The sequence below is a fragment of the Ambystoma mexicanum genome, chromosome 14 (genome assembly GCF_040938575.1).
Source record: "Ambystoma mexicanum isolate Mex_15411 chromosome 14, UKY_AmexF1_1, whole genome shotgun sequence".
NCBI lineage: Eukaryota > Metazoa > Chordata > Amphibia > Caudata > Ambystomatidae > Ambystoma > Ambystoma mexicanum.
The window spans coordinates 399,471,793-399,494,112 of NC_090940.1; the positions used below are offsets into that span (position 1 = coordinate 399,471,793).

The window sequence follows — 22,320 nt, forward strand, 5'->3', positions numbered from 1 at the left end:
GGTCTCTGTTGTTTTTGTCTTCAGCTTGAAATGGGCTTCTCAGGATCAGATTGTTGACAATATACCCTCAGTCTGCTATAAGGTGCACATTTCAGTAAGGTGCAAACAGCACTGTTGTACAAATGTATTTAAGCTTTTTACAATTGTTCACTGATATTATACCAGTTGGAAATGGCATGCACGTCTTGGGGAATAATACCACTGTATACTGTGTAAGGTCATGCACATTTTCCATTCATAGAGTAGTTACAGAGCACGTGTGTATTAAACCCTTTTTGCATTTTCAAGATATGCACTTACTATTTCCCTTATGAAGCTTATTTTCTTGAATGCCAATGGCATGTACCGAAAATATATGAATAACATACAACAGATGAAATAATGGTAGATGAGAATAAATGGCAAGAAATAATGAACATATACCACAATGATAATTAGTATAAAGGTTATGGTATTTACGCCAATGTTAGTGAAAAATAAAAAAGACAGTTGATTAGTGGAAGGTAATGAAATACCTTCATTGTCAGATTCAGAGAATACATGACAACAGTCAGGCTCAACTCACTGTAAGCATATGTTGAAGTTACCAAAATATCAAGTGCTTCTTCACAAGATAATTGGTCTGTGTGATTTCTGCAGTGTTAAAGTTACAGAAAATATTATTTAAAAAGACGGAAACAGATCGCAATGTTATAGTTGTGGTTAAAATATATCTGTGAGTATACAATACTGATTGCAACAGTCTTTTCTATTGGTGTAGGATAATCAGGGATTAAGGATTTGTCGTTGCTGTATTTCTATCAATAATTAGTCTGCAATTGACCTAAACGTACACAAATTATGTAATATTTCTAATCAAGTCGTTATAGCAATTGTACGACTTCTGCAGTAAGATAACTAATTCCTGGTTGCTTGCCAGAAATGTTTGTTGACAATGTGTGGGTTTTCTAAATGGACTAATCCCTATTTTACATTGTAGTCTGTTAGATCACAGGATATTATTCTCAAAGTTGTAGCCGTGAAAAACAGTCGTCATTGGTTGAAATGAGAAACATGTGGTGTGATTGTTAAAATTGTTGGTGGATAATCAGGAGCTAGATTAGCTATGCTTGTTATTGTACCTAGTGATCTTGAAAAGGAGGGGCACAGTTTGCCACCAGCGTGCCACTGTTCTATGTGAGCGCCATCTTGCTTTGGCAATTCAAATCATATTTGTTGCATTCCAGAAATGTTGTTTCCCAAAAAGAGGTGTATGTTCCGTCTTCATCATTTTGGGTGCCATGTTGGAGTGGTATATGAAATTGGCGAGTGGATTAAATGGTCTCTACATTGAGGTAGATGTATTGGTTGATTGCCTTTAATGCAGGTCTTAGCATTGTGTATATATCAACTTTGATGTTTATTGGAGTCGAAAATTGCTGCAGTGTGGTGTTATAGAAAATGATGATAGGCTATTTTGGTAATGTACACAGATTACTGGTATAAATATGGTATTTGGTTGTTAGAGAAAACATGTATGTTTGGAGGCAGCCCACCAGGAGGCAAGGAACACTGGATGAATCGCCTGATGTAAGCCCACGTTCCAAGCTGCCTGATGGCTGCTTCCCCCATCTGCCTTCTTCCCCCACTGTCCCTTCCCTTTCCCCCAACCCCACTTACATGATTGTGGCACTTGCTTCTGCTCCTGCTCCGTTGTGGTAGCCATCGAAATAGAAGAGGGCCTCCGTATGGAGCACCGCCTTCCACATCCATGGTGGCATTTTACTGAAGTATTTTCATTCAATGAACGGGACGCCACAAGGCGCATCATTCATTGAATGAAAATACAATGCTCTCTGCACCCTGGGTTACTGGATTGGCAACCCAGGGTGCTAATAGCGTTAAGAACCTCTCCAGCGTGCTGGGTCGGATGTTATCGGGCCAGGGACCCATGTTAAATGCCCTCACTTCACTCTGTCATTTAACTTGGGTCCAGGGCTGATAACGTCCAATCCAGCCGGCCGGATCAGGTCTTAACTCTTAAGTATGATAGTAGACCTTTGGCTGGTGCAGACTCACTGACATTGTGCATAATGTTTGTACATATTATTCCTGGATGATAAAAACAATTTTATATTAAACTTTACACACATAATGATGATGGATTACAGAACTCTTCTCCCGGAAAAGTCATTTCCGCAGTGCAGCAAGTATGAATACATTGTCAAAGTAATATGGGGCCCACATGCAACGGCAAAACATTGGGGGCAGATAATGCTCACTGCAGATAACAATCATCCCCACTTATGAGGTCACTAGGTAAAACAACACTTATTGTTAATCTAGCTTCTCATTATTCACCAACAATTTCGAACACAAAATCCAGATTATTCTCGCTTAATCAATGACACAAAAATATCTTCTTGTGTCTTTGCGGCAAAAAAGTTGAGAATAACACCCTATGATCTAATGCATTACAATGCTAAAGAGACAAATGTGTCCACTTAGATAACCCACACACTGTAAATTAAAATGTGTGGTAAGCAAACAGAAATGACTTTTCTTATTGTAGAAGTCATTTAATTGCTATGACGACTTCATTAGAAATATTACATTCTTTTGATTTATATCTCATTTGCAGACAAATTATTGATAGAACTATAGCCCCACAAATTGTTCACTATCTTAGACTGATATTCAGAAAAGGCTACTACAATAAGCATTGGAAGTATTCACATACATTATTCAACCACAAATAGTAATGCTATTTGCTTCAGTCTTATTAACAACAACTTATTTGTGTGTACATTTAGGATTGCAGGAATCACACTGAGAATTTACCCTTTTAGCTGCAATTGATATTTGTGTAGCATCAACAAATGCTTATGGTGAGTTCAGACTGACCTTCTTTGTGTATTCTTTGAGTCTACCCATGACATATCTTACACTAATCACTAATCAACATTTAATTTTATTTGTGTCTAACATTGATGTAAATATCTCACCCTTTATACTCAATGCAATACTTTTATTTTTGTGGCATATGTTCATTATTTCTTCCTGCATTTATTCTTGCCTCACTTTTTTAAATTATATTTTAAACTTATATGTATATTACAATTTGACATCTTTCCATTATATGCCATATGCGGAGTCTGGCAGAGTCTGAGGAGTGGAAGGAGTGAATCTGCTTTCCCTGCTGCTACTGTGTTAGTAGCTCTACTGTGTCGACTGCCTTTGGGAGTGTCCTAAACAACAAAACCTGCTCTCCCCCGCAGAGCGGGCGCAGAGTCTGGCAGAGTCTGAGGAGTGGAAGGAGTGAGTCTGCTTTCCCTGCTGCTACGGTGTTAGTAGCTCTACTGTGTCGACTGCCTTTGGGAGTGTCCTAAACAACAAAACCTGCTCTCCCCCGCGGAGCGGGCGCAGAGTCTGGCAGAGTCTGAGGAGTGGAAGGAGTGAGTCTGCTTTCCCTGCTGCTACTGTGTTAGTAGCTCTACTGTGTCGACTGCCTTTGGGAGTGTCCTAAACAACAAAACCTGGTCTCCCCCGCGCAGCGGACGCGGAGTCTGGCACAGTCTGAGGAGTCTGAGGAAGTCTGTGGAAGCCTGGACTATCCCCGACTCCTCCTCTCAGTGATCCCTTACCGGTGCCATGCGGGAGTCTACAAAGCCCACCTCCTTCGCGAAGACTCGCGCTCAACGGAAGCTGGAATCCGCTTCATTCAGCCATCCGGACGCGCACTGTGTGCTTCCAGCTGCATCGCCTGTTTCGTCAGCGGCATGACGTCCGTGGCTCCATTGCTGCCTTCGCTCCAAGTAAGTGACAACATGCCCAGTGTTACGTATGCGGAAGTTCATGAGCCTGGTAATTCTGCTGAGTTAAAAACGAACAATGCGAATTCCACAATTCGAGTTGCACCCGTGAAAGTGTGTACAAAGACGGGCGGGTCGTCCCTCTTGGAAATGCCTGCCACAATGTGTTTGAGCCTGGCTCCGAGGGTGGTTCTTGGAGCCCGGGTCGAGAAATCAGGTAACAATCTTACGACTGCTATTTCCTTGCCTGGAATGATTGTCCCCCTGTGAGAGCTGGTGTGGCGCTCGCTGAACGAGCATGAGCGAACAGTTGCAAACAACGCTGGTCTGGGGGCGTCTTCGGACTATGTTGAGGTGGCCCACGACAAAGCCATTTCAATATGTGTGAGCGAGAGTGGCGAGACTAGTCTGGGGTCCCCCCGCCCTAGATTTTACAGTTCTCTTGAGAAAATGGGTCCCTCTCCACTGCATAATTTGGAAGCAGCGACAGCATTTGTTGATGGAAACAATGTGTTCTTTCCTTCATCTGACGAAATGGAAGTGGGTGGTCTGCTGGCTCACGACATAGCGCAACTACAGCAGTCATCCCCAGCAGCGAATGTTAACGCCTTGCATCACCACGGAAATCGACGGAATTCATTGGACATTGTTAATAAACTGCTTACAGACTTAACTCAGTTAAATAAGGAAAGAACGCATAAATCAACAAATAATACTTTCCAAGGAATCGGGCACACTCACTGAGCCCGCCTTCACTGGTAATCCTTCTTGTGCTAAAAAACAAAATAGCCAAATTACTTGCACAAGGAGTCTTTCCAAACAAAGGAGAGCTGATTCGAGCATTTCATCAAGCATCAGATGCTCCCAGACGAAGAAAGTCAAAATGTCAAAAAACAGGTTGAAATCAAATTCGGACGGTTCTAATGACGACCTGCCCCTAAATGGAGAGGTGTTAGGCGATTCATGCTCAGAAGTTGACTCCTCTTCGGATTTGTCATATTTTAATTCCTCCTTAATGGAACGTCCTTTGCCAAAAATTAGACGGCTGCCTTATCGTCGAAAGTGCCGTGGACGACAAGAACTCCCTCAGGTTAAGGCAGTTGGCCATGAGCAAAACATGAAAGATCTTCAAGCTATCATAATATCATCGATGACACTGGCAATCGCCCCTTTTTTGAAAATCTATGAACATTTGAATGACAACATGAAAGATCTCTTCAGTCTGGTTGCCTCAATGAATTTCAAGGTCACGAATATTGAAAACGCACACAGCTCTTATAAAGAGTCACTGCGTGGCGCCCAAAAGAGGACCGAGTTGGCCTTGGACTCCTTAGCTGAATGTACTAAAAACGCCAATTTAGACAAGAAACTCTTGGCAGAGGTGGCTAAAGAAGCTCTAACGCTTTTTCAAAAAAGAAATGAAACACATTCTGTGGTGAAACAAAACCTTGAAAGGTGTACTGCCGGAGCCCCTACTGTCTGTGAAACCTCTCCGAGTTGTTGTATGTGTCCAATTACAACTGAGAATGTTTCAGACACCTTGGGTGCTTTAACCACAAATACTGTACTAACTGATGCCACACGACAAGGAGTTGCCTTAGCCACTGAGAATACTGATGAATCAAGTATGCGGCGACCTGAGAGTGAACTACCGGATGTGTTCTTCAACAAGGAAGTGTGTGCTAGTGCACCTTTACAAGTATCTATCATACACTCTAATGAGAAGGCGTCGCCCATGCAGTTTGAAGGCATCCTTACCGTAAGCCAATCCTCAGGTAATTTGGCGCTTCTAAATCCCCAAACGGCTTCCACCTCCAATCTGGGAATTCAGCTTCAACCGGTTGGCAAGGATGCAACATTGTTACTTCCTGATGCCCACGCCAACGCTTCGCCGCTTTATGACATATTCAAGAAGCCTACGATCATACAAGGATTACCTACGAATAAAAACAACTCAAAGGGTACCCGTGAAAAAAAACTGAAAAACCAACCCATCAAAAAAACAAAACGTGGGAATGACTCACGCAAGTTCTTAAGAAACATTAAACCCGTCAATTTGATGGTAAATAGAACTATTGTAAAAGAAAAAAGTCGTGAAACAAGAGCTTGTCTAAAAGATGTAACGACTGCGCCGGATGAAGCCTTAGAGTCGCCCTCAGGTCTCAGCATCGTATCCGCAGATCTACTGAACTTGTCAATTTAGGAGGAAGTCAACGACCAGGAACTGAGTGAGCAGGTTGCTGCGTATCGGTCAAATGCCAATCAGCTCCTATTATGCCACGTTGTGTTATGATAGAACAACCTAAAGAGGTGTGTGCTGCAAACATGGATCAAAAATTTCCTCAACCTTCCGACTTGCATGCTATGACTGAATCTGCAGTTAAAGTTCAGAGGACCGCTGCAATACTTGAGAAAGAAACTTCGAGTGAAGAAAAAAGTACCATACAATGCAAGAAAACATCAAGAAGTTGCCAAGTATTGCAACTTTCTACTTCTCTACAAGATGGTCCTGTAAAGTCCACGCCAATTTTCATGACACTGGACGAGAAACGCATGAAATTGGCGGCCCAGTCACTTAATACAGATGACCTACGAAAATATTAGAGATTCAAAAAAATGTTGCTAGTCACAACGAGCCCCAATCCACGGCACTTCCTCAACCTTATGTGCAGAAGAATATGCAATCCGAGTGCTTACCTGGCGTGCCGCAGCTCCACAGTTCTGATGCATCTATAAAGCATATACCAAATACGACAGAAAACAGTAAGAACCCTTTTCAATCTACAAAGGGCAAACAAGTTAAAAACATTGTACCAAAATCACAGCCCATGCACCAAGTGCTCTTGGAGCGCATAGAATCTTTGGATGATTTAATTTTAAATCGCCACAACGTCTTATGGTTGTGCCATCTCGTGCCAAGCCTTAGAGCAATTGAATCCGGAGACCTGAAAATCGTTGAATTTTTTAACGAAAACAAAAACGATGTGGTTATACTTCATCTACAATCAAAACTCATAGTAGACATTCTATTGGAAGCGGGACCTGTGCTAATGTCTCTAGGGTTTGATATATCGGCAGTAGTAAATCACTCTGTGCCTGGACCCTCAGAAAATGGCCTTCGTAATGTGCCTGTCAGCAGAGCTAGCCAACCATATGTTCACCCTATCAACGCTGAACAATCCCAAACAACGCAACTAAAAATGTGCGTCCCTCAATCTGACTTGATGGGTAAAATACCAATGAATGATCTCATAAGGATAACAATTCAAGGAGCTGCAAGTGCTCCAACTACTGGCAGTGAGAAAGAAGAAGTTGCCAACTCAGCCGCTAAAGACAACGATTGGTTTTGGCTTGCCGGCACCTTAAACAGCGAAGTGGACAAGTAATGCCATGCCCAAGGGAAACCTCAACTATGCACAATGGGGTCTTGGAATACAAGAGGCTTTACACATTTGTTTAATACTACTTGGGCCCTTGATCTAGATCTCATTTGTTTGCAGGAAACTTGGCTTAATGAAACTCCCATCCTTGAAGGCTTCGAAATTGCACCAAACCCGGCCATCAATCAGCCCAAGGGCAGACCTATGGCTGGGCTTTTAGTGGCGGCAAAGAGAGCGTCTGGTTTCAAGATTGATAAATCCTTCAACCCCTCTCCTTTTATTCAAGTAGTGGTGATTAGTCCCCCAGTAAGAAAAAACGCTCTTGTACCCAAACTACACATTATAAAATTATATGGAACCACTTGGCCGATGGATCAGAGACTTTTATTGATCAAGTTACATCCATAATTGATGATCTAACAGAAAAGGAGAACTTGATCGATCTAATCATTTGTGGAGATCTTAACATTGACTGCATCACACATCTAAATCTACCTGGCGGCAAAAAGACATCTAATACCCGCAAAGAGAAGATAACAAATCAATGGTGCACGGAAATGGATCTACGGGGCTAACAATGTTAAATGGTCAAACAGCTGGCGATATTCCTGCCCAACCGACCTGGAGAAGATGTGACCAGAGTTCGACTCTTGATTACATATTTGTCTCTGAAAATTTACATATGAGGACATCTCGCCTGGAGATTACCAAAATGACCCATAGTGACCACGATATGGTGACCCTAAGTTTTAATAATACTAATCAGTGTAACAACAGGATGTGGCCGCATGCAATGAGAACTGGAGCGTGTAGAATCCGGCTGCATCTTGAAACTGAAGAGCTAACTCATATCACCGCCGAATTTCAAAAAAACTCTGAGACACTTGAATATTCCCATCTGTTGTCGCAATTCGAGGAACGAAAAAATAAACTAAAACATGTTGACTTCTCATCTAAACATAGATTCAACCTTGAAATTCTTCAACGTAAAAGAGCATTACGTCGTGATCTACGAAATGTACACAGACAAAGCTACACCAATGCTAATAAAGAAAAAAGAATCATAAGACAAGCATATAAGAACTGGCTCAAATCCCACAAAGCGATTATGTTACAAAATGACGCTGAGCTTATGTTGTCCAAAATGAGGAGTAAAAATTGCAGAGAATATTGGAGACTAATAAACACCAATTTAGCTCCACAACATGCCCTCCAAGCAAACATGGTCTCAGAAGCAAAGTGGACGTCCTTTTATACTGATCTCTTTTGTAGGGATGTGACAGTTACAGAATGGGCTGCTCCAAATCTTACTCACTCGGAGATTGTGTTCCCCAGAGAAGATATCCTCCAAGTTATTAAGAATGTGCACGATTCCAGAGCTCCAGGCCCAGACGGCCTGACCAATTACTCCATCAAACAACATCCGGATGAATAGTCAGACTTCTGTACTACCTTGTTCCAAAGGATCGTCAAATGTCGCAGTACACCAAGATCGTGGAAGTCCGCTGAGATTGTCCCAATTTTCAAAAAGGGCGACAGACGCAATCCCAAAAACTATAGACCTATTGCGCTTTTGGACGTGCTGGGAAAAATCTATGCAACTCTCTTGCAACAGAAACTATTAAAGTGGTCAATTGCCTCCAATCGTGTGGATCCGAGACAAACAGGGTTTGTCAAGGGAGTGGGTTGCGGAGTGAACCTTTTGCTGATAAACTTGTTGAAGATGGAAGCACATCAATCCACCACTAAAGTATATCTGGCATTAATAGACCTATCCCACGCTTTTGACAGCATAAACAGAGATATGCTCTGGAAAAAATTGAGAGCGTGGAATTGCCCACCTAGCTTGTTGGCGGCTATTCGTGAGCTACACACAAACACCACTATTAAAATCAGATTGGATTTAAAAGGTTCACTATAAGCCCCTATAAACACACACAGGGGTTAAACAAGGGTGCCCTTTAGCAGCCATCATCTTTAACTTGTTCATATCGGATATTAAGGAGGTCTTCAATGATCTAGCCACCTTTCCACCGAAAATCAATGGTACGCACATTGACTACCTTGCTTACGCGGATGATCTGATCCTTATGGATTCCACACCAATAGGTCTCAAGCGTAAACTTACCACTCTTGAAAATTTTTTATTAGCAAATGGATTACTAATAAACAAAAATGTGAGATCTTGGTCTTCGAGAAACTAACGGGCAACAATGGGAAAGTGAAAAAATTCAACTGGTACCTTGAAAAAGAACCGATCAAGATTGTGAAGAACACCTTATACCTAGGTATGACAATTAATGTGAACAGAAATGACTCACCATGGGTCTAGGTGACTAAAAACAAATGTCGCCAGTTGGCCTGTCAGGCTTCCATGATTAATAGAAAATTTGGCAAATTTTCCTTGAAACCAACTGTCACCTTTTTTCAATAAAAAGTAGTGCCTGCACTAATATATGGCAGAGAAAATGCCTTTGGATGTGGACACGAGTTGTGGAACTCATAGGAAAACATTTTCTGGTCCAAAGTGTTACGCCTACCAAAGGGGACTTCCACTGCCTGTATAAGATTCGAACTTGGCTACATCTCGATCTAAGCATGTGTTACCTGTAATCTAGTAAGTTTGTTCAGGAAAACAAGGGAAAATGTTGCTCTTCCTCAAGTTCGCATATTACAGCCATTGAGAAAAGAAAATTCTGAAACAATGTTATTCCAATGGAACAAACTATGTCTTGCGGTGTTAGAAATGTACGACATTGCGATACAGAACCTGATGGACAACCCAGATCAGGCTAAAAAGAAGATGTGGAGATTGGACTGGATCAACACATGCACTGCAAGATTCGAATCGAAAACAATGAAGGATGTCCCTGTAGAAAACACAGCATACGGGCAGACGCAAAATTAGCTAAACTGCTTCCCAGACCAACATACCAGAGCTTTGTATATGCACTTTAGGCTCAATGTACTGGCAACTAAGGAACGTCTAAGTTTGTGGTCACAACATGCCGACCTGGACTTAATGTGCCGCTTCTGTCACATTGAAATCGAGACTCTAAAACATTTGACGATGTCATGCTCTGGGTTCGCTCACCAAAGAACCAACATTTTTGGTCCAATAATCTGCAAATATCAAACCATGACGGTGGACGACTGTTGGATATTACTATTTGACGGCTCTAAACGGCCTGCCCTATACGCTCTAGTGGCGTTTATTCGTGTGCTAAAGAACGGGTTAGATGCTGTCCCGATAAATCCGAAGCTTAGCTATAGATAAAGTTCAATGTGGACTAATCCATGCACGTCAAACCTGAAATCTGTGTACTAAACTGAGAACGAACTGATCAGGGGATGAAGAAATGGAATTGTGGAAAATATGTATATGTTGTTTTGTCTTGTCTTCTTTTTAAAGGTTTATATAAACCAATCAAAAATATATATGTATGCCATTTACACCTACCAAAATGACATTGTGTTAAGATCAGTAATGTGTTACTTTAGAACCCAAAACCATTTTGCCCTGAAGAAACCTTTAGAAAGAGAAACATTTAATGTTATAAAATGAATGTACAGATTAGTCCCATTTCATGATCCTAATACTGAACAACAACCACCAATCCTATCTTTCCTCAGTGGCAGGCACACCAACGTTTCTACAACTCTTTTTTTACAAACTAATTAGATTACTAAAAACTAGGATTGAAGTGTCATTTTTGTAGCTACTGTGGCCAACCACACTTACAGTCATTTTGGGGCACACATAGGCAGATAACCATCATCATACCATTGTAAAACATTGGCATGTACCATTTGATGCTACTTTTGCAACTATCAATGAGACGTTCAGTATTCTTCCAAATATTGGTCTGAAAGACACTCAGATGTCCAGGAGTTGTCTTCATTATAGTAAGCAATGCCCTTATTATGCCACAGTGAACAGAGCTGAGACAGTAGGTGTATTGTAATTCCTTTTAAAGTAGTTTTAGAGGGTATTTTAACATTGGCAGGGGAACCTTGAAGCAGCGTAGGTCTGGGCATGAGGGATACTACAGACATTCACTGTTTTACTTTATGTAGCAAAAATGAAGCACGAGGACAGGGCCTGCTACACAGCACTGTTTATTAAGATGTGTAGTGATGTTGAAGGTCGTAACTAATGTCATAACACTAGACCTTTTTTGATTTCCCAGAGGTCTGAAACTCATCATTCGTCCTTAAATATAGAGACACAACATAGTGTGTTTTACTGTTTCTTTGCATTTTAGTTATATATATTTTCATAGATTTCACAATAAATAAATGCATTAATTAATAAATGGCTACATGTTTCCCAGTACACTAGTTTAAATTGGTGGTATGCTCAATTAGGAGAAGTGCTGCTGTGTTCTGTAGCACTGAAGATGGATGAGGCGAACTCTTAATGGACTAGGGGTGCAGCGGGTATTGCAAGAATTCAGTCTTTCACTCCTCAAGACCTCATTTATCTTGTTCCTGCAGTGCTTGATGTGACCACTCATGAACCTTGTGTTGAAATAGGACTGATTAATGGACCTCAGATAAAGGGGCACAGAAGCCTTGTTGTCAGACCCATTCAAGTTAACTTTTGTCCAAGCCACTTCTAATGCTGTTGAAATTGCCCACTTGTTTGAACAGAATACAGACGGTCTCCCCAGAAAAGCTGTCTTTTCAGATGCTCTCAATGAGCTGATCATCCTCCACAGTAAAAGCTTTCAATAAGAGGTTGGGCGACCGAGCACCTTTGCTTGCCTCTATTGAAACCTTTGGGTGGGCAAGTGTTGTGTGTAACCATGACAAGCAACCCATGAGGGAAGATAGCAAGGCAGGGTCAGAGTTACTGGCATGCCCATGCCTAATACACAGTGGAGTGGTGGCGCAGGAGAAACCGCTATTGGCCCTGCTTTCAAGGAGAGATGTGTGAAGGGGTTGTTGTATTAGTGCCAGTGGGTTCAATAATTAAGTTGTGTGGGCAGGTTGTTGAGAAGAGGAGGGTGTGTTCTGGAGAGGAGCTTTCATGATGGGGCCAAAGGTTTGGAGGAGAAGACAGTCCTAACAATGCTGGCAATGAACTAGGATGGTGCTACAGTGCTGGCGTGGAAGGCATGAGCGGCTGTGGTGGAAGGAATGAGCTCCCCATGCATCTTCTTTAGAGCCTGTTTAGAAGATGCACAACATTCTTTAGGGAAAGCAAATGGTACATCTTTCAGCACAGTTAATTTGTCATCCTCTGGATCAGGAGATGTGGAGGTGGGGCCGCCCTGCGAATACCCAAAGGTTCCTGTTCTGGATTGGAAGCACCTTCATAGTCACCTTCTGAATCAACCTGCACCTCCCACATCTGTTTCACTATCAAGGTAACGGGTAGATTGTTATGGCCCTGCCTAGTTTCCCTGTTTGATAGGGCAATCTAGTGTTCTAGTCAGCAAAGCCTCCTCCGAGAAGATTTCCAGTACAAGATCCAGAACTGGTAAGGGAAAATGTGGCTTTGATGCTAAAGAAAAAAAATGCACTGGATGGTAAAGTAGGTCATATAGTGCTGTAGATAGCTCAGTTTAATATTGGGGAAAGATTGTGAAATCAAATGGATTTTGGTGGGGATCATGGTGATCTCATTTTAGCCAAAGGAAGTGAACATTTCCTTGGAGGTATATTACATTTTTCTGGAAAAGCAAATTCCTCTGAAAGCCATGGGGCTTGTTGGGAGAGTGCAAATGAGTCTACAGCAAGTGAAAATGGTGATCACTACCAAACCACAGTTTGTCTATGATTAATCGAGGAAATGCAAAAGAAATCGGGCTTATAAAAATCTAAATACACATTTCTCTAATGTTCCTTTGTTCAAAAACATCCCTTCGTAAGAGTATTGTGCAAACTTGTAAAACTCTTACCAGGCCCACATATTGTGCACTGGTTTTGAGTTGCAGAAGATAGATTGAAGAGACACATTGGGCCTCATTACGAGCATGGCGGTAGCCATGCCTGTATCGCAGGCACGGCTACTGCCATGCTCACTACCGGCACTGCCTCCCGCGATTGGGCAATAACCGGCCCATTACGAGATGAGTGGGCCGGTAATTGCCCATTCGCAGGAGGTGGTAATGCTGGGCTCCCGATCCCCATTCTGCCTTATAGGGCCTTATAGGGCAGAATGGGGTGGGGAGCATGGATGCGCCGGCACTGTTAATAACGGTGCCGGCAGCATTACGAGTTATGCTCACTGTTGCCGCACAGGAACCCGCGAGCCGAACTCGGAATGCGGCGGCCCAGTATGAACAGTGCTAGTGCCTTACCGGCATGAACGGTGCTGGTGCCTTACCAGCTGGTGCCTTACCGCGGCCGCCAGCCTTATAATGAGGCCCATTGTAAAGCAATGAACTTACTTTCAGAGTTAGTGGCCGTCCAAACACGAGAGGGTCAGTAGCAACACTGATTTGCTCTAACTCTGACAATCCATCTATGGACCATTAACCAGTTGTGTAGAGCAAGACTATTCCCATCCCAAAGTTGGCTATCTTTGCACAATCATAACACCAGCTCGACCTTGCCCAGCAACCTCCCCAGATCACACCTTTTGACTTTTTTCATATTCATTGAACCATCCAATCTGTTACTAAACCCTCACATTTTACCCTTTGACAGACTCATTTTATCATCAATTTTTTCTCATTTTGTTTCCTTTCTTTTTTATCTCTCCTGTTTTTGTACAATCCTTTCCCTAGGAAAAACCTATTATATGTTTGTATTATCTACCTTATCATTCCTTCTATGGTTACACCGAAATGGCACCTCCCCACTGCATTCCGTTCCTCTGCTCAATGTTCACCATTGTTCTCCTCACAACCTTAGGTGACACTCCCCATTTTAACATGTGGCCCAGCATTTTCTCTGTGCCTTTCGCCATGAAGTGGAACTGGCTGCATTTTTCCAGAAAACATCCTTCCCTATTCTCCTCGCTCCCCCATCATGTTTTATGAAGGCTGCATTCCTGAGTGCTTAATGCTCACACCAGCAGCAGGAGACGGGGGCCTAGGCTCTTCTCTGGTCACCCCCCTCCACTCATGGCGGGAGACATCTGTACCATTCCACGTGCAGTTTAGATTTCTGCCTTTCATTTCACTGAACCTCAACACTGAGGTAAGGCATTTTCTGTTCACTGCCCTCCATAATATCTCTGTTTATTTGTAATGGGTGTATGCAGTGCATGAATATATACAAATTGCTGGACTGTGGTGTTGGCAAAAGCCCGTATGTTGGCCCACACAGATCTTTATCCGGATAAAGTACCTATTCCACCCTAGATTGTTGTATGTTAAAATGCTTTGAAATACTAGTAGAATGCATATCTATATGGGTGATCCAGTTAGCGAGTGCAACCAAATTTCACTCACCTCCGAAATTGACATTGCCTTTTAAATTTCCAATGAACCATTGTGGTCTGAATGTATTGCATGGCATGCCCAGGCTGCCTGTGTGATTCTACTGTTTGCAAAACGCTGGAATTGACTATTTTGCACATACTTCTTATAATACTAAGTGGATGTGATGTGTCACTTGTCACAGCTGCAGAACTAGAGTCTAAGATTTGGAGCTGCTTTTCCCTCAATAGTCTAATTGGCCATACAAAGATTTCCTCTTCCATGTTTTCCAAAATGTTAAGCATGACTCACACAAATATATTTTATAATATTCTGTACAACGTGTAATAATATTACACAGTGTTCCTTGGCCCTTACTGACACTCTCTGAGAAAGTGAAAGAATTAAAAACCACAATACAAGCTAATGACATGTGGGAAACTCCCCCAAGATAGTAATGGGATCATTTATGAAAGCAAACCCATCAAGAATTTGGTGACACAAAAGGTTGAACTGGTAACTGCAAATTCTTTATACCATCACAGAGACAATAATGGCAGTCCACGAGCCACGTGATCATTCTTGTTCAAAATACCGTCTATTCTGTGTACAGAATGTGTGAGATGGAAGACAATATGAAGTTAAAACATCTTATGACAACGCAAGATTACCTGCTTTCTGTTACACTAAATCTTCTTCCACTACTCAAAATGTTTACTTACTGGTAGAGACTTCAAAACTATCAAACTTGATGGGCTGCACATAGTTCACCAAACTGGACATTTCTTCATAGGCTGTTGCTTCCAGGCCTGCGGTTCCCTCGTCTGACTCTGACTGCATCTTCTTCATCTCTTCCTCATCCAGGATTTCTGCATCTTCCTCGTTCTCTGGATCTTCTTCCATCGGATCACCTGGGTTATGTATCACAACAGTTAGGGCATACATCCACACATTAGATCAGCAGCCATACATTGCGAAAGCGTTCACTGCAGTAGAAAACCATGCATTAAGCTGCTTCAAAAATATGAATCAAAAGAACAAAGAATTAAAAGCTGTTAAAAGGGCCAAATCCTGAGGGTTTGTTCGAATGTGAGTTGTGACTATCAAGAGAACACAGAGCAGAGGAGAGTGAACATGTTTGAGCTTTTATCAATCAGTAAATGTCAACATGTTGGTTTCTCTGGTGACAATGAGGCATATACATCAAGTTACAGATGCCCTTGTTTAAAATTGTAAACCTTATATTAACTCTGGCAATGTATGAAGGTTTAAGGAGGCAGGAACAATGTTGTCTCAGTTAAACATGTCTGCATTGAGGCAGGCTCTGCCTCACAACAGAACACTTGTTTCCGAAGAACATTTAGCAAATGGTTGTTCACTGATGCATGGCTACAACAAACATAGTTATACGGATCTTATGCCACATGTAATGTTTGCCAGAATGTAGGATTCGGAAATGAGGCTCTCTACAACACCTTTCTCACACCCTTTGAGTGGCTTTTCTACTGGTGGAAATCTTTAAAGGACATCAGGCCCTAACCTATAGTTGAACTTTGCAGCTGAGCGGCTTTGTTTAAAGGCATAATTGCAACAATGAGAGCACGATTAGAGAATTCAACTAAAGACAGAGCTCAGTTAAGCTAATGAGACTAAGGACCCCTGGAGTAAGAGATTAGTTGGGCCTTTATTGGGTAATATTGACCACTGGGAGGAAATGCACAGGTGCAGTGGGATCAGTCCCGCTTCTCAAAGAAGGTTTGAAAAAAGACCTTAGCTTAGAGCTGGCCTGTTAGTGGGCAGATTTCACCACAGCATTTAAATGCTCATTCACCATTTGGAGCCAGCAGTGACTGGGGCGGGACACTATTGATATGGGCCAATCATATAGGGCAGAGACTCTTGTCAAATTCTTTTTACCACCAGTAGGGTCCTCCGTACGTTTTGAGCAGTGAGTGGTAATAGACCACCAGTTAGTCAGTTGGTAGCCCTGCCTAGCACATATCTGTCTGCTACCACTCTCTGCGTGACATATTCCTTGATATCTTAACTGTTCAATGACTGCTTCCTACCGCAAAATGCTTTTTATTGCAGCTTGTTTCCCAATCTCTGTGAATATGTGATTGTGTCTTATCAGGATCAGAAACACTTGCCTCTTCATGGACCTTGAACCACATAAGTGTGATGTTTAAAGGTGGCATGTCGTGATGTTTAGGTCATGACGTAATGTACGTTGCATAGTGTAATAAAAGAGATTCAGACTCCGGAAGGAGGTCAGTACTGCTAACCACTGATAGCGAGTGTGTGTTTCTTTCTCACCTCAGAGCCTAGCAGTTTTGGTGAGTTCCATGTTCACATTGGCGATGAAGGTGGGATCCAACTCACATAGATCACGCCGACCCTCTGAGCATCAGTAGCTCAAGGTGGAAGAATCTGCCCACCCCCACACACCTGGAACTAGTCAGTCATTGCGGGAGTGACGCGACACACGAGTCCGCTCTGTGCCACAAGCAGGCAGCAAAAAAAAGAAAGAAACAGTTTCAAATGAGCATGGCACGGCAAAGTCTGACCGAGAAGATAGATAATTTCCATGCCAGATTGAGAGAGATAGCAGTTGGATATGAATTTGCTGATAAGAACTTCGCTGTATGGCAACAAGTCATACATGACCTATATTCAGAAAGGTTACGAAGGGTCAACCTGTCTGAGCGAAATGAAAAACTGGAGAGAATCTTGGAGATGGGACTCCAAAGGGAATACACAGACACCCAGGTGGTAGCCATGCAAGCAGCGATGAGCAGACTCCACATCGATACAGATAAAACGAAAGCAAATGTAGCGGCTGTGGAAATGAACAACAAAGGCAGAGGATGTAGTGGTCCAGTGCCCAGACGAACAGAGTAATGTAAGTGGTGCGGTTGAGCATGGTACAAGTGGGAGAGGTGTCCAGCACAAGGAGTGACGTGCCAGAAATGCACACCGGCTAAATCACTTCACCACAGTGTGCCGTAATTCCACTCCAAGAAAGGACGACAACAAGAAGACAGCGAAGAACTACCAAAAACGAGACAAGGAGAATGCGAGAGCCTTGGCAAAAGAACAGAGTCACAAAGAGAGTGGGGAAGAACAGTCAGAAGACGACTCTTCACCGGAAAGACCCTCAAGTCACCATTGGAAACGAAGTGATAAGGCACACATGATCCCCTCCATACAACCGAAGAAGGGAAAAAAGAAACCAAAAAGGAAAACTCAACCAACGTGCATGGTCCTAGCGGACAGGGCATAAACACGCATGGTGATCGACACAGGCGCAACGGTGAATGTCATGCCAATCTCCAGATTCAACAAGCTAGTGACGCAGCCTAAACTACAACATAAGACAGTTAAACTATTTGCATATGGATCGCCAGTCACAGGGTCATTCAAGTCTACACTGGCATGCAACAGTGAATCCTGCAGTGCTTGAAAATATGTTGTGGATGCGGGCATTGAGACGTTGCTTAGCTGCAGAATGGCAGAAAAGTTAAAGATCATTCACTTTGCATTCAGTGTGGTGAACTCTGAAATGTAAGCGCTACTGGATAGACACTAGAAACTGTTCAAAGGGATCCGGTGCTTGAAAAATCCTACAGTCACCCTACTCATTGACCGCACAGTGGAGCCGGGAGAAGTGCGTCACAGGATGGTACTCCTCCATATGCAAGAAGCTGTGGATGCCGACCCCTGAAAAAATGGGAGGACCTTCACATTATTGAGAAGACGTCCGGCCCCACACCGTGGGTATCACCGATGGTGGTGATAACAAAACCTAATCAAACAAAAGTGGTGAGAGTCTGCATAGACATTCGACTGCCGAATGTAGCGATCGTCTGGGAGAGGCCCATCACCCCTACAATTAATGAGCTGTTTGTAGATCTTACAGAAGCAATAGTCTTCAGCAAACTGGATTTACACTCTGGATACCACCCGCTAGCCAAAAGATTGCTCTGCATTACCACATTTTCTTCTCACCCCGGCCTCAGGAGATATGGCTGGCTAAACTTTGGAATCTTGTCGGCAGCCAAAGTATTTCAAAATGAAATAAGGGAATTGCTCCAAGATCCGCCAGGAGCCACCAATGTCAGTGATGACATACTGGTTTACGGAAAATCACAAAAAGAACAGTACAGGTGCTTTGCAGCTGTCCTACAGCTCCTTGAGGAATCAGGATTAACACTCCATTAAGAGAAATGTGAGTTTGGAAAAGGTGAGCTTGCATTCTTTGGCTATGTGTTCAACTGAGACGGGGTGTTGCCTGACTCAGCAAAAGTATCAGATATCAAAAAGGGGCAGAGCCACCAACAAATGCCATGGAAGTAAGGTGTTTTCTAGTCATGGCAACGTACTGTGGTTGCTTTATTTCTGATCTGGCGTCAGTGGTGACACCACTCAGACAGGTCCAAAAGCACTGAACTGCTAGTAGAAAATAGACCTGTAGGCCTGGGCACAGTGTTGACACAAGTGGACAAAAGAACATTCCCCATTGCATTCGCTAGCTGAGCATTGATAACATTGGAACAAAACTGAGACAAACTACTCTGTGTTGGAATTAGAGGCCCTTGCCATCAAGTGGGCAATCAATGAGATACTATCTTCTTGGAAGGAAGTTCACACTTGTCACCGACGATTCTCCTTTAGTATGTGTAAGTCAAAGAAAGGAAATTATCCCTCGAGTCATGTGATGGTTATTAGACCTGCAACCCTACTGTTTCACAGTGGAACAAACACTGAAAAGTAAAGACCAAGGAAACATCGATTTCCTTTCTCAGTTTCCGTGTGAAACAGATGCGGCTACATCGCATAGGGGAAGGGTATGTGAGAAATCAGAAGGTGTCCCACCCACTAGTCCCCAGGGTCTCTCTCTCAGGTGACCAGGGCACGGCCATCGCCTTTGGATCCAGACCCTGGAGGTGGACCAGTGCAGGAGGATCACCTGGGTGAGGGGTTTTCGGGGAGTGGGATACCTCATGGCGAGATGCGGTATCCATCTCTTCCCTACAACACCTTCACCCCATCCAAACCAGTAGGATATATGGAAACTCAACCCCCCTAACTTTTCCTGCAAGAATACCGTCACATGGAAAGCCCGCTCTGGGAGAAAACAGACTCACACCTGGGCCGTGTACCTAACATGTCCCACTACTATGGTCAGGCAAGGTCAGGCAATTAGTAGTAACCATTCACACCTGACTTCAATTAAGCTTCCGTACACAGATAAAAGGCGGAGCAGAAGAGCACACTCGGAAGCAAGGCAAAGCACATGAATTAAAAGCAGTTTCGAGGTGGTAGCTTAATGAGGGACGAAGGACAGCAAATCAAGAAGGGTGCACAAGGAGGGAGATACCCTTGACCTTTTCAGCAGAAAGCTGTTACTTTCTAGACACCTTCGGATTTCAGAGCATAAGGCCAAGAAACCAGATGACAGAATCCTGTACTGTGTGTCGCAGATACCTGGGGGCCTCCTGCATGGCTGATCGAGCAGAAGAGAAGCAGCAGCCGCCATGGTACGGTCCTTGGTTCCTAAATAAATGAAAGATCAACACAGCTGGTGAGTTGAGGAAACCGATGCAAGACTAGTCTGTGTTGAAGTCAAGGTTGCAAGCGGCAACATTGTATGCAAAGAGCAAGGATAAGGATTGCTGAACGCGTGTGATGAAAGACGCAAGGATAGCCTAACGGCTGATGGATGTTTTAACTGTAGCCAAGAAGATACAATATTTGTGACAGAGTGGACCAGCACTGTGAGTGCACTCAATTGAAGGTCTCTGTAAAATATTCCACCAAGAAGTGGCAGAAACTAAAGGAAAAGATAAAGAATAAGAATTGGTGCGAATCGAAGTGGTCCTGCAATGGGTTAAGCAAAAGCCATTGCACAATCCTAGCTCTTTGGTTTTTGATACAAAGGGGTCTGAATCCGAACGAGGCGGATCCGTGGTCTGAGCCCGAACGAGAGAGACCAATCGTGAACTTATGAATGGGAAAATCCTGATGCGAAAGGAACTTTGGTGTTTGTTTGTTGCGTCAGGCCCTCTGCATAAGAGACTGTCATTGGGAGAGTGACTTTGGCAGAAGGCACTGATACCTATGCTTTGAACTGTTTCCTCATGGCCAAGAAGCCAGTGTGTGTGAGGCTCAAACGTGATGCTTTGTCTCGTGCTGAAAACGTGGGGAAGGGATGGCAACTGCTTAACTATCCTGACATATTTCTTGAACATTTTTCTTTTTCCTACATTGTTGTCCCACACATTTTATATTTAGAAGTAAGGATTGGCAATAGGTTTATTAGTATAGGCCCATTTATTTTGACAGGGACTCCACAAGGACTGTGTTATTATTATTTGATGGTCGTAGCTTGCTTCCATCCTTAGATTCAGGCTTAGATAGGCGTTTAACCAACCCATTGAAGTTCAATAAACACCCTTGAACTGTGATCACTTGCGTCTGTATTCACTGTTTGATACCATGCCGCCCTTACAGACCCTAGTGGCAACTCACATTAAAAAGATCACATTACAGTAAAGAAATTGGTTGAGCTGATGGGGCTGCTCTGAAAAGAATAGACAGTGGCATTATATGTATAAAACCTTGAAGACTTGATCCTCAAAGTCAATTTGGCAGGTTCTCAGGGCTGCAAAAGGCCAGAACGATGGGCAGATGCTTAACCTGATCAGCTCAGCAAGTTGGCTGGACTAAATCCCCACCTCTTACACAGGTGAGGAAGATAGGTTTGGTAGTGCAGTCGCGTCCAGTGCCGACTGGGAATTAGACTATGATTGCGATGATATTGTGATGGCTATTGGGAAATTATAAAGCTCCAACGCCCTGGGACCTAATGGCCTTGCCAACATTGTTTCAGAGTAGGACCCCAAAATGTCGGCCTCTATCTCGGAGATCCTATTTGCAATATCCTGCATCTACCGTACCATTCCGAAATCTTGGTGTAACGCTATCCTATTCCTAATCGATAAGAAGGGCCTGAGGATTCTCCCTTTGAACTATCTTCTCTGTCGATGATGGACATGATGGGAAGGTATTTGCCTCTTTTGTTCTTCTTACCCTTTGGCATTGGGTAGATTTGGCCCATATATTGAATGTTTCCCAAACTGGCTTCAGTCCTGGTAGTTTTAAATCATACAATATGAGGCTTGTGGATTGTCTTAGAAGAAGAGCTAATATTGCGGGAGGAGTGGATCTTTATGGGAGGAAGGATAGCTCAGGGGCAACGCATTTGTCTTTGAAGCAAAACAACACAGCGCAACATAAGATCAAATCCTGATCCCTCGCTTAGACACCTCTCACTGGTATTCAGCCCATTATAAATGAAGAATAAAATAAATGAATACAATGTTTGCTAACTTGATTTCTGTGCAGCTTTTGATACTGTCCATCGTTCTATGAACTTTCTAGAGATAAATTATGCTAAATCAAATGAAATGTTATACACTTCTCTGGAAAGTTCGAAAGCTCCTGCTGATGTTAGACTTACATGCCATTGAATATGTCCCAAGTTATTGCTACCTGGGATTGGAATTGGGCGGCAATGGACTCTGTAGTGAAGTGCTCTCCAATAAGGCAAAGAAAGCAGGCAGTTGACAGGCCTTTTCTCCAACTTTGCTGGGCAGACAGCAGGCTCCAACTTGGCAGGCATTAGGAAGTTGTATCTGCAATGTTTCTGCCTGGTCATATTGTATGGCCTAGAAGCATGGAATAGGACAAAATGACAGAGGGCAAAATGTCCGA

The 22,320-nt window shown here is 43.0% G+C and overlaps 1 protein-coding gene across 1 annotated transcript in view; it reads right to left on the minus strand.

The window, feature by feature from the left end:
• Nucleotides 1-22,320, minus strand: part of PLCB2 (phospholipase C beta 2) — a 1,211,696-nt gene that overhangs the window by 439,619 nt on the left and 749,757 nt on the right. Inside the window, exon 15 of the mRNA XM_069637528.1 lies at nt 15,267-15,455. Within this exon, the coding sequence (XP_069493629.1) occupies nt 15,267-15,455 (189 nt within the window). The remainder of the gene's footprint in view (nt 1-15,266; nt 15,456-22,320) is intronic.